The sequence below is a fragment of the Mastigoproctus giganteus genome, chromosome 4 (genome assembly GCF_048544385.1).
Source record: "Mastigoproctus giganteus isolate SK-2022 chromosome 4, ASM4854438v1, whole genome shotgun sequence".
Lineage (NCBI taxonomy): Eukaryota > Metazoa > Arthropoda > Arachnida > Uropygi > Thelyphonidae > Mastigoproctus > Mastigoproctus giganteus.
Genome location: NC_143578.1, coordinates 57,967,095 through 57,980,633, shown reverse-complemented (window position 1 = coordinate 57,980,633; position 13,539 = coordinate 57,967,095). Strand labels below are relative to the sequence as shown.

General features: G+C 35.7%; 1 protein-coding gene across 1 annotated transcript in view; it reads right to left on the bottom strand.

Moving 5' to 3' along the window:
• The window catches only part of LOC150086753 (dynein regulatory complex subunit 11-like), a 283,392-nt gene that overhangs the window by 182,505 nt on the left and 87,348 nt on the right, over positions 1 to 13,539 (bottom strand). The window contains exons 6-7 of the mRNA XM_090372244.1: positions 12,058 to 12,129; positions 2,678 to 2,880 (exon numbers count right to left, since the gene is read on the bottom strand). Coding sequence (XP_090228370.1) covers positions 2,678 to 2,880; positions 12,058 to 12,129 — 275 coding nt within the window. The remainder of the gene's footprint in view (positions 1 to 2,677; positions 2,881 to 12,057; positions 12,130 to 13,539) is intronic.

Genomic DNA, 13,539 nt, shown 5'->3' with positions numbered 1-13,539 from the left:
TTAAAGGTTTAGGTCTAAATGGATGTCAGATGAACTAATGAGACATACGGCAGAGAAGAAAAATGCATGGGATACATATAAATTAATGGGTGGCATGGAAGCCTATGATAGATATAAGCTGGTCTGTAACCAAGTCACAAAGGAGATTAGGCAAGCAGATTATGAGAAATCCTTGGCAAAGGATGCAAAGAAAAACAGAAAAGACTTCTTTACCTACGTAAACTCTAGAAGGAAAGGGATGAATCAGATTGGTCCACTGGATATTGATGAGCAGGATCTCAGGTGGGTAATAAACTAAACGAGTATTTTGCATCTACATTCACACATGAGGAGTTATTCAGGAAGGGGAATGCCAGAGGTGAAGTAAACTCTGGCAGTGAGCTAGATGATTTTGTAATAACTGAGAGGAAAGTGGAGGAGAAATTGTTGAGGATAAACATAAAAAAGGCACCTGGGGTGGATGGGATCTATCCAGTTATATTAAAGGAGGCAGCAAAGGAAGTAAGCGAACCCTTAGCCATAAAAGAGCTTCCTTGGACTCATTTGCACATCTCCAGTGAGGAAGCTTATGATGCTTCCTTGGACTCATTTGCACATCTCCAGTCTATGGTAACCCATAGACTGGAGATGTGCAAATATGACCCCAATTCACAAAGGAGGACAAAGACTGACACAAGTAATTACAGACTTGTAAGTTTAACTTCTGATCCAGGAAAATTAATGGAGGCACTGGTTAAAGAAGCACTGCAGGATCATCTACACAAGACTTCAGTTATAGCTCAGACACAGCATGGTTTTGTTAAGGGAAAGTCTTGCCTGACCAATTTGATTGGATACTGTGATGCAGTCACAAAAGAACTGGATGCAGGGAATAACTTTGATATTATATATTTGGATCTTAGAAAGGCTTTTGATAGTTTTGCACATGGAAGACTGCTGCACAAATTGAAGCAGTGTAGCACTGAAGGGAAATTGCTGCTATGGATAAAGGGATTGTTGAGGGGGAGAAGACAGAGAGTGGTAATCAATGGACATTGCTCATTGTGGACTAATGTTATTAGTGGAGCCCCTCAGGGTTCAGTATTGGGTTCATTATTGTTTTCTGTATTTATAAATAATATTGATGACGGTATATCAAGCTTAATGTCCAAGTTTGCAGATGATACAAAGGTTGGCAGGGTTGTTAAGGATAGTACTGATGCTATGCTGCTGCAACAGGATCTGGAAAGGTTGAGCAGATGGGCTGAGAGGTGGCAAATGAAGTTTAACATTGACAAATGTAAAGTACTACATATGGGAAACAGTAACCCCAGAGCAACGTATCAACTCTGTGGTACTACACTGACAGTGGTAGAGAATGAAAAGGACCTGGGGGTAATTATGCAGGCAGATATGAAGTTCTCTGAGCAGTGCAGACGGGCTGCTAGAGTAGCTCATGGTGTCTTGTCAATGATATACAGGAATTTTTCTAGCAGGGACAAGGAGGTGATTATTCCCTTGTATAAGGCAATGGTCAGGCCACACCTTAAGTACTGTATACAGGTCTGGAGGCCTCATGTCAAGAAGGATGTAGAGCTACTGGAACGAGTACAGAGAAAGGCAACAAGATTAGTGAATGGAACAAAGGGTTGCTCATAGAAGAAAGGCTTATGATTTGAAAATTACAGTGTCTATCAGATCACCTCGCCGGTACATTACTATGCACCGGTGAGGTGATCTGTTAGAGGTGTATAAAGGCTTGAATAGTTTGAGCATGTTCAATGCCGATAGGATTCTTCCTCTTGCTCAGAATAATCACCTGAGAGGGAATAAATTCAAATTGAGGAAAGACAGATGTAGGATAGATGTGCGGAAATTTGCCTTTAGCCAGCGGGTAGTTTATTGCTGGAACAGTCTTCCATCCGTTGTTGTGGAAGTTGATAGCTTAAATAAATTTAAGGCAGAACTAGACAAACATTTGGAATGACTGGATGGGTGAAATGGGAAGAGTTTTTTTTTTTTTTTTTTTGGCTGATGCTGTATAAGCTTGTTTTCTTGTATCATATGCCTCAACTAATGCTAATACTCCTTACATTGAGTGCAGAGAAAAGAATCGTCGTCCTAGCTTAGTTTGTCTACTAGACAAACCTTAGAATACGTCACATGTTATACAAGTGACAAACTCATGACTCGTGGCATCCTTGAACAATGTATTGAAAGTGGATCTTGTAGCAACCATTATTAAGGTAAAATCTGAACTTAAGAAATACACTAGTGATGGACATAATCAAATTAATTTCATAACTGATTATGTGCAAATTAATCTATTATGAAATTGATAAAAAGAAAACTGAAGAAGAAAAAAATACGTTGAAGGGATTTGATTTGGCATCGTTAAAACTAAAGATAAATTGTTGATACTACTTGGGCAATAGGATATCTTGTGGGCAATTTCATAATCAACTAATTTGCATATAACTGATTATGAAAATACCATAATCTGCTATTTCAACTATTGGCCATAATCAATTATTCCGATTATCACTCACAATTTGGCACATCACTTATATATACCTTCATGCTCTTTTGGTCCCTTACGTGAAGAAAACATATATAAATATATATATGCATACATGGGAAAAAGTATCATATTTATATAATTTGTAAGAGGATATAAAACTGATTTTCTTTAACTTACTTATAAGTTTGATACCAATTTCTAATATCTTTTACCAAATTTTCTTTTATCTTAGGACCTTCTTCTTTTAAGATCCTTTCCCTAACTTTAAAAAGCGCTTCTTGAAAATCTTTTTCGTGTTGCTGCTGTAAAGATCTTCTTTTATTTTGAATTGTGCCAATTTCACTTTTTGAAGAAATATCCTCTGAAGGAATGGGTGGTAACTATTAAAACAAGATATAAATACTTAGTCAAATTTTAGTGCTAAAAGTCTCAGACTATGGTAAAATTACAGACATACAAATTAGTGCAATACATAATTTCTGTACATGATATATTAACCAAAGTAATTTCATTACATCTCATATTGTGAATGTCTTCACAATGAGTTGCCTAATCGGTTATACTTCAAATAAGGGCTAAGGTAAAGAAAGCCTGCACAAGAAGCACGCAAAAGTTCGATGAAATTTACCAGTAAAAGTACTTTGCCGTAGCGGCATTTGTATTGTTGCTCGCTCTGTAAACAGATGGTGGGTGTTATCGGTCTGGAGTAGAAGTTGAATCCCACGGGAGCTTGAAACCCTCCCGAAGTGTGGGGGGTTAACCTGACCCTTTTTTCTTTAGAATCACTAATTGAATCACGAACAGAGTGATATTGGAAGTTCTGGTGTCATAAAAAATGTTCGTAACATAGTTTCACCGGTAAACTTTTTCGAAAATTGCCGTGCTTCTCGTGTGGACTTCCTTTGCCATTTTTTTTTCTTAATAAACAATTTATCCACTAGTCCACCAGTGATTCTAAAGAAAATAGGTCAGTTACCCCCTCCACTTCGGGAGGGTTTCAATCTCCCATGGGATTCTATTTCTACTCCTGACCGATAACACCCACCGTCTGTTTACCGAGTGAGCAACAATACAATGCCGTTACGGCAACGTACTTTTACCAGTAAATTTCATCAAACTTTTGCATGCTTCTCGTGCAGACTTTCTTTACCTTCACCCAAATAAGTAATGTTCCCTCAATAGCAAAGGCTACTGTTATTTATACTCAGTAGATATCACCCACCTAAACTGATGTTTCAGGGCTATTTGGTCCTTCATCAGTGAGTGGGTGTTTATCCACCCATTGATGAAGAATGAGTACCAACTGTCTTCTCTATTGGGGAAGCATTACTTATTTTAAGTATAACCTAATAGGCAACTTGTTCTGAAGGCATTCACAATATCAGATGTAATGAAATGATGCCATGTATTACACTAATTTGTATGTCTGACAAGAGATAAATTAAATGTTTTTATATATACAGCATCAAACAATGTTTGTTTGTTTGTTATTTGGTTTTTAGGAGCATTAGCAACTAAGGCCATATTGCTCTGTGGATATGCAGTGGTTATTCTCTGACCTTTCCGCTTCCTCCGTATTTGGTGGTGACGGGCTCAAACCCCGGTTTAATCAAGAAGCGTGTGCTACGCACTGCTGCTCCTTCCCACCTGGCTAAGGAGGCACCTATAAAACAATGTGGCTAATGAAGAATTGTAAATAAAATCTTCCAAGAATAATATATATGTGTAGGTGTGTGGACATTTATAAGTAACACATGTCTATCTACAGATAAAAAGACATTAATGAATAAAACCTGTAATCCTCAAGTTTAATATTTAGAATCAATGACAATGAATGCTTTTCATTTTGTTCACCATTTATTTCTAGACATCTCTGACAGTTTGCCATAGATAGGCAGATATCTTCCTAGGTTAGAGGTCATCTGTAGTGGCATGATAGGTTAACTATGATTCACTTGGCTAAAGTGCCAGGACAACTGTGTGATGTCTCTGATGACATGGTGAATTTTTGAAACAAGGACATCTATGTCTGCTATTTTGCAAAGGTGCACAACCAGAGTGAGTGAGGGCTTTGCATACACTAAGGAAGGTTTCATTTGAAATTAAACTGGAATGTAGGCTTGCCTATATATCTAAGTGATGATGATTGTGGCAATGCCTTGAGCATTTAAATGAAATCATCTTATGGTACCATTTGAAATAGCCTTTGGTAGCAGTACCATAAGACAGCATATGGCTCCTACAGCATTAAATATAGTACAGTAGAACGTCGGTTATCCGGAATAATTTGAAAGGCTGATTTTTCTTATATATATATATTTTTTTTATTAATTAATGGTAATATTTGAGACAAATGTTTATTTATGCTACGGGAGTATTTCTGTCTGTTTTTTTACATTGTATATCTGGTGAAATGTTGTATTAGGACTGATGAGTTTTCTCGGAAACCATGAGTGATAAGAGTTTAGTCATTCGCTTCTGTGAACCCAATTTTCCACAATATATTTTGTTCTCTTTATTTCATATTATGTTTAGTTTAGTTCCAGATTCGGTAAGAATAATATTGGCCCGAAACCATGTGATTTATTATTTTTCTTAATTTTTTTTACGGTAAAATGCCAATGAAAAGAAACAGCACTGAAATAGGCAGAAAACCAGGAAGAATGTGATATAATAAAATTTATATTATTAAAGAACTTGAGAGATTTAATAGCAAAAAAATATGTCACAACTACAAACAAAACAAAAAACTATCAAAGATTATTTAAAAAAAGTACTTTAAATTTTTTCCACATAAAATCTGCTGTAAAATACCTATCCAAATATACATACATATGTAAATGTATGAATTTTTATGTATAAGTTATTATTATTATTTTAATTAAATAAAATAATTTTTTTCATGCAATTTAAAATCTTTTTCTTTTACCTCAGTACAATTTAACAGAATTTATTTAATTTTACCTTATGTTCAATTATCCAAAAAAGATTGCTATCTGGAAGAGTCTGACATTAATTATTCCCGATAACTGATGCTCTACTGTATATGTTATTAAATGTGATCATATGGCATTAAGTGTGATCTTTATTGTGTAAGATGTTGTACGGTTGTGTCTGTTCATGGGTAAATCTGCATTTTGTATTGGGTAAAAAAAATTCAGCATTACTCATTGTTGAAATATTCAGAATAAGATTACTTGAAAATTATATCATCTGTCTTCTTGTAAGAATAAATAAATAAATTTGTTGAATAATAAATGCAGATCCTATTGCTGAAGTTAAAAGTTTAACATTGTTTTAAAAAAAATGTTTAAAAGTTTAAAAGTTACTTAATTAACATATTAAATTGTGTTAAATAAATAAATAGTTGTAATAGTCCTAGTCACATTTGTTAGTCTATTTTTAAATCTAACTAAAGACCTTGTAAGCTATGACAATATTCATAGTCTTTCTATTAATGATTTGGCACAAATATTGTATCTTATATTTTTTTTTTTTTTTGTTAGCTGTTGGCACATCAGCTTCTGTGGCTATAATGCACCTCCCAAAGTTTTTGTATTTTACTGTGATCCAAGCCCGAGGTGGGATTCGAACCCGCGACCTTTGGGTTGCCAGGTAGGCACTTTATCCACCTGGCTAGCCCAGTCAGCATTGTATCTTATAACTAGTAACTTGTAGTATAGTACATGGTATTGTAGCATATGGAATTGTAGAGTTTTAATTGTTTGTTTTGTTTGTTATTTGGTTTTTAGGAGCATTAGCAACTAAGGCCATATTGTTCCGGGGATATGCGGTGGTCATTCCCTGACCTCTCCGCATCCTCTGTATTTGGTGGTCATGGGCTCAAACTCTGGTCTAATGTTTTAATTGTGGTAAATAAGTATCTCAAAGGTTCTAATCATGTAAGCTGGCATATATTTTTTTGTTTTTAGCTAAGAAATTTTGTTATCTAGTAAGGCTATAAATAATTACATTGCAAATGTAACAGTATAGCATAATATACATAACATAAACTTTATAGTGTAATATATATATAAAATGTAAACATCATAATGTGATATATATATATAATAAAGTAAACCTGCTAGTAGAATATATATTACTAGTTGTACCCCGTGTAACATACAGCATTTTCTGATTATAGCATAAATAGTTTAATCTAGATCCTTGTTTCACCATTCTTGTTTAGTGGCGATATAATTCAACAGCAGTCACCTGTGGGATATATGCATATATCTCTATTTGCAGGTGGTTCCCTGTCTTCTCCAACAAATATTGCAGCAAACTCCATTTTGGATGTAGGTGCATTACATTGTCTCTTATCTAAGTCTGGGTCTTCTATAAATGCCATGCACAGATTGTTGGATTGGCCTGGATTATTTGATGCAATTATTTATATGACTCAGCAAATGGGTTAACTTGTTGAAGCATCTCATCCAATTGTTGCATTACTTTGGCCATACACCCTTGGTTTGATTGTTTTTCAAGCCATTTTCTTGTTGCTTCAGCCGAATCGAAAATAGAAAGTTGTCCATATCCTTACTTATTTGCCTCATTTGGATATAGTGGTGAGACTAAATGGTAAATCTTGCCGTGTATACTAAAACAGTATGGATCATTTTCAGGCGGTAATTTAATCTCTGTGCCCATTGATGTGAAAGCCATTGCTGAGTTGTACTCTCATATATGTTCTCTGTAGTTATTTGCTTCATGTGTATCCCCTGTAAGCAGCTCTCATAATACAGAATTGGTGGAACCCATGTTTAGTCTCCAGAGCTAAGTTCCAGTCAACCCTTTCCCATCTCTTCCATCATGCAGAATGACTGATGACTTCTGAGGTTATGATGGACATTATGGCAAGATCCAATCTTCCTTACATTTCAAGGGTACAGCTCTAAAAAGGTGTTCGCAGGCTGGCCGCTAGTTAGCACACTGGACCAAACCTATTGATAATTCTTTAGGAGGCTTCCGGATCAGCTAGTGTATAATCTTGCTACCTCTACTCTGCCAGATAGTGGAGGGATTCTGAGTAGTGTGTATGGGGGGGGGGGCATTGTAGAGACCATGTTATGTCAAGGATCTGGGTATATTCTTACCATGTGTATGCCATATCCAAAAATTTCATTACTTCACACAGCATGTATGAAGTAATGAATTAATCACTAATTGGATCTATCCAGTTATATTAAAGGAGGCGGTAAAGCAACTAAGCAAACCCTTAGCCATAATTATGAGAGCATCCTTGGACTCAGGGGAGGTTCCCACGGACTGGAGATGTGCAAATGTATCCCCAATTCACAAAGGGGGATCGAAGGGGGACATGAGTAATTACAGACCAGTTAGTTTAACTTCTGTTCCGGGTAAAATAATGGAGTCACTGGTTAAAGATGTATTGCAGGATCATCTAGACAAGATTGCAGCAATAATTCAGACACAGCATGGGTTTGTTAAAGGAAAGTCTTGTCTGACAAATCTGATAGGATATTATGATGTGGTTACAAAGGAACTGGATGCAAAAAATAATTTTGATATCATATATTTGGATTTCAGGAAAGCTTTTGACACTGTTGCGCATGGAAGACTATTGTACAAATTGGAGCAGAATGGTATTAAGGGTAAGTTGCTACAATGGATAAAAGGATGGTTAAGTGGAGAAGACAGAGGGTGGTAATCAATGGGTGTTGCTCTTCGTGGACTAATGTTATTAGTGGAGTCCCACAGGGTACGGTGTTAGGTCCACTGTTGTTTTGTATATTTATCAATGATATTGATGAAGGTATATCAAGCTTAATGTCGAAGTTTGCAGATGATACAAAGGTTGGCAGGGTTGTTAATGACAGTAATGGCAGTGTGCTACTGCAACAGGATCTAGATAATTTGGGCAGATGGGCTTCAGTTGCCACTTCTTAAAGTGGCAACTGAAGTTTAACCTTGACAAATGCAAAGCACTGCATATGGGTAGAAGTAACCCCAGAGAAACGTACCAACTGTGTGGTACTACACTTAAGGTGGTAGAAAATGAAAAAGACCTGGGAGTAATTGTGCAGTCAGATACGAAGTTTTCTGAGCAATGTAGACAGGCTGCCAGGGCAGGTCATGGGGTTTTGTCAATGATATATAGGAATTTTGCTAGCAGGGAGAAGGAAGTGATTGTCCCTCTGTATAAGGCAATGGTCAGGCCACGCCTTGAGTACTGCGTACAGGTCTGGAGGCCTCATTTTAGGAAGGATATAGATTTACTTGAGCGTGTACAGAGAAGGGCAAGATTGGTGAGGGGAATGAAGGGATCCTCTTACCAAGAGAGGCTTAAATTCTGCAAATTGCAGTGGCTGGAGACTAGCCACCCGCGCAGTGATCTGATTGAGGTGTATAAGGTCTTGAATGGGTTGAGCACGCTGAATTCTGATGGGATCCTTCCACTTGTTCAGATTACGAACCTAAGGGGGCATAAATTCAAATTAAGAAAAGATAGATGTAGAATAGATGTGCGGAAATTTGCCTTTAGCCAGCGGGTGGTTAATTGATGGAACAAACTTCCATCTGTCGTTGTGGAAGTTGATAGGTTGAATAAATTTAAGGAGGAACTGGACAGGCATTTGGAGGGAATGGTGTGATTTTTTTTTTTTTTTTTTTTGGCTGATGCTGCATAAGCTCATACACTTGCTTTCTTGCATCACATGCTACTACTACTATGTTATTTTAATTTGTAAATTCTAGTCACAGTAAAGAGCTATTTCAATTAATGGTTGGTGTATGAGCTTATTTATCGTTAAGACATGAGTTATAAATTACTGGAATAAGTTGCCTACATGGGTGGTAGAGGCTGACAGTTTGGGGAAATTCAAAGGTCATCTGGATAGTACCTTCGGGTCAGGGAAGCACATAGGATGATAAGTTTAATTTCCTTTTCCTTTATTAATTATTATTATTTATTTATTTATTTTATTTTTATTTATTTTTTTATCATTGTTTTATTTGTTTTTTTTTTTGGCTGGTGCAGCATAAGCCATAGGCTTTCTTGCACCATGCGGCCATTACTAATACTAATACTAATACACTGACTAATAGATTAACAAGAGCCGCAGGCAGAGGTGTAAGTGATTCTTGCATTGTTTCTATTGGAACATGCAACAACCTGGAAAGTGAAGTTTTGGGGATTTCGAGACCTGCTAGGGGTCCCTGAAGAAACAAGCTAAGCACCACTTTTTATAGTTAGGATAACTAATAGTAAAAAGAGGTGTATGTATACTTGCATGTACACTTATGTTAAGAGGGATATCAGAGAGTAGTGTCACTCAGACAGAAGGAATACAGAATGTGAATATGGAGAGTAATATGTGTATAGAAAGGACACACAGGATAGGACAGGAAGGGTGGTTATGCTCTTAGTTAAGAAGTATTTTAAATCTAAGTAGCACATTCAGTCAAAATGGGTAACAAGTGCACTGTTCAGTCAGTTTGTTGTGACATAAGCACTGGGAAAGTGAAAATGAGAGTAACAGTTATGGGCCTAATGACAGTGACAAGTACAAGAAACAGCTATACCGAGAAATAGAGCAAGCCAGTAAATTAGAATGTCTTATAATAGGGGGTTTTAAATTTCCAGAAAATGACTGGAACTTGTTGGTTGGTGATTCACACAATAACAAGACTTTTGTGGATTTATTGGATGGCTGTTTCTACAGCAGCATATTAAACAAGTAACAAGAGAAAGCAATACCCTTGATCTGATTATCAGCAGCAATTCTTCATACATTAAAAATCTGCAGATAAAAGAACCACTATGTGGCAGTGTGATCACAGTATACTGATGTTGGATTTACTTAAAGATGTAAGAACCCTTAAGTGTAAAGGAGAGGAATTTTGCTTTTGTAATGGTGACTGCAGTAGTTTCAAACAGTTTTTAAATTTTTTACAGTGGGACTATATGATGGTGTTACCAACTGCAAAATTCTAAATGGGAAGCATTCAGGGAATTAATCGTAGAATTTAGTAGGCTTTTCATATCAAATAAGAAATACTGTTTAAGGCTTAAACTTAAACGGCTATCAGATGAAGCAAGAAGACTCATGGCAGAGAAGAAAAATGCATGAGATGCATATAAATTATCAGGTGATACAGATTTTACCTGATTTGATTTGATTTCAGTTTTACTGGTGCAAAAGCAACTAAGGCTATAGTGGGCCTTAACCAGGTGATATAGAAGCCTGTGGTAGATATAAACTAGTCTGCAATCAAGTCATAAAGAAGGTTAGGCAAGTTGAGGAAGGTTAAGAGAAGTCTTTGGCAAAGGATGCAAAGGCTTCTTTGCTTATGTAAACTCTAGAAGGAATGGAATAAATCACATTTATTCCATTTGATAATAATGATAATGGTCCACTTGATAATAATGGTTTAACTGTTGACAATCTTGCTCAGGTTCCTGACAAATTGAATAGGTAATTCGTACCTACATTAAAACATGAGGAATTCATTAGGGAAGAAGATAACAGAGGTTTTTCAAAATCTAACAGGGAGCTAAATGATTTTTTGACAACTGAGAGGAAAGTGGAAGGGAAACTGTTGAAGCCAAATATAATAAAGCTATCTGGTGCAGACAGGATCTATCCAATTATATTAAGAGCGACAGCAAAAAAAGTAAAAAAACCCTTAACCATAATTATGAGAACATCTCTGAATTCAGCAGAGGTACCTGTGAACTGGAGATGTGCAAAGGTAACAATTCACAGAGGGGAGGATGAAATGGCAACATGAATAATTTTAGATCTAGTTGCTTAACTGTTGTTCCAGGGAAAATAATGGAGTCCCTAGTTAAAGATGTAATGCAGGACCATGGATTTGTTAAGAGGCTAGCTTGTCTGACCAACTTGATTGAATACCATGATGCAGTAACAAAGGAATTGGTTGCAAAAAATAAATTTAGTATCACATACTTGGATTTCAAGAAAGATTTTGATACTGTTGCACATAAAAGACTGCTGTACAAATTGGAGCAGTGTGACATTAAGCAAAATTTGCTGCTATGAATAAAAGGATGGTTGAGTGGGAAAAGATAGAGAGTGATTATCAATGGACACTGCTCTTCGTGAACTGATATTAAGGGAGTCCTCTGGGGTTGAGCGCTGAACCCATAGTTGTTTTCTATAATTTTAAACTATACTGATGAAGAATATCAGGCTTAATGTCTAAGTTTACTGATGATACAAAGGTTGGCAGAGTGGTTAATGACAATAACGAAGGTATTCTATTGCAACAAGACCTACAAAAATTAGGCAGATGGGCTGAGAACTGGCAACTGAAGTTTAACATTGACCAGTGCAAGGTACTGCATATGAGTAGCAGTAATCTCAGATTAAAGAACCAACTATGTGGTATTATGCATACCTCACTTATGCAGTGAGATATGAAGTTCTGTGATCAGATTTAATACTAAATCCACAAAAGCAGGAAGTAATACTTAAGTCCATGAAAAATAAAACTGCCTTCTCTGACAAAAAAAAAAGAAAAAAAAAAAAAGACTACTGTCTTAAAATAATGAAGAGTAATTAAAGTCTTACCATTCCAAGCAATCGTAATTCGTTAAGTCTATCTTCTTCAACTTTTCTGCGAGCTATAACACCTCTCCATAACTGAAATGAAATAAACAGAAAATTTCAGTCTTGAGAAAATTAATAAAAAGGAAAACTAACTTTAATCTATCAAATAAATGAAATGAAACTATGCAGGTACTGGATGATGTCTATAGATATGCAGATATTGGATGATATCTACAGGTATTGAATGAGGTTCCCTCTGAAAAGACATATTTGTTTCAATGTATATGTCTTAAAACCCAGGATTTCGTATTAGATCAAAGGAATTTTTTTATCTTGATTGCCTAAATATTTGATAGTTAAATTTGATCTTAAATGAGATAAATTGTCATGCTGTCATTAAATTAAAACAATATAATAAAAGCATTTGCTTTCAAGATAAAATTCTTTAAATGTTACAACTGATTACAAACAAGAAGTGGCTATTTTATATATCAAAATTCACGGGAAAACTTTTCTGAGCACACAAGGTAGCATGTTTGATAGTGCCAATCATGCTCAACACTATGAAATGATCAGACAGTGCACTCATAATTAAATTCCATAATGTATGTCCCTTACTGAATTCTCCTAATCATGATTAAAAATTACTATCAATGAAATTGTATATCACAAACATTTAAATTAAGAAATTTTTTTTCTAGAATATCATTGCTTCATCTACTTCATCTACTTAAGAAACTGGGTGAGTTTCTTAATTGCAAACTTTTCCCTTCCAAGCTATCATAATTAGTGTTGTATATAGTTAGGTTAGAAAAAATCACTAGAATATTACATAGAGGTAAGATAAAGGTTTATTTATAATGTGCATTTATAAGAAGACATTGTGTTCACTTAGCAGTGCAATGGTCTATAATAAAATAAAGCGCTGCTGAATGCAATTTGTCATGTCATCCATGTCTGTGTTTATGGATTGTGGTCTTCATCTGCAGCAATTTTGTTATGCATGAGTTTCCTCATTGTGGGCTTCTCAGTTCCAAATTTTGACCAATAGACCAAGGGACTAAAAAAAAAAAAAAAATAGCCATACAGTTCTGTACATGATAAAATGTACAGAAATGTATGGCTATTATCCATTAAATTGGCCTTCCCTGCAAATACTCTCAACAACTGTTAGGAAAAAGCATCCATGTTAATCAGCAGTAAAGCAGCAGAGCCTTCTGGAGGTGAAAAAATTTTTTGCTCTCAACACTTGTTAGAAATGTCATGTGCCAATGACAAAGCCCAGATCACTAACAATGATGAAATCCAAATTGATATTTTCGAAGAAATATTGTCAAAAGCTGCACTGTCCATGCATCAGCATTAGCAAGGGCACATGATGCAAGAAAGCAAGCTTATATAGCATCAGCCAAAAAAACACTCCCTTCTCATTTAACCTATTCACTTACTCCAAATGTTTGTCCAGTTCTGATTTGAATCTGTTTAAGCTATCAACTTCTACAA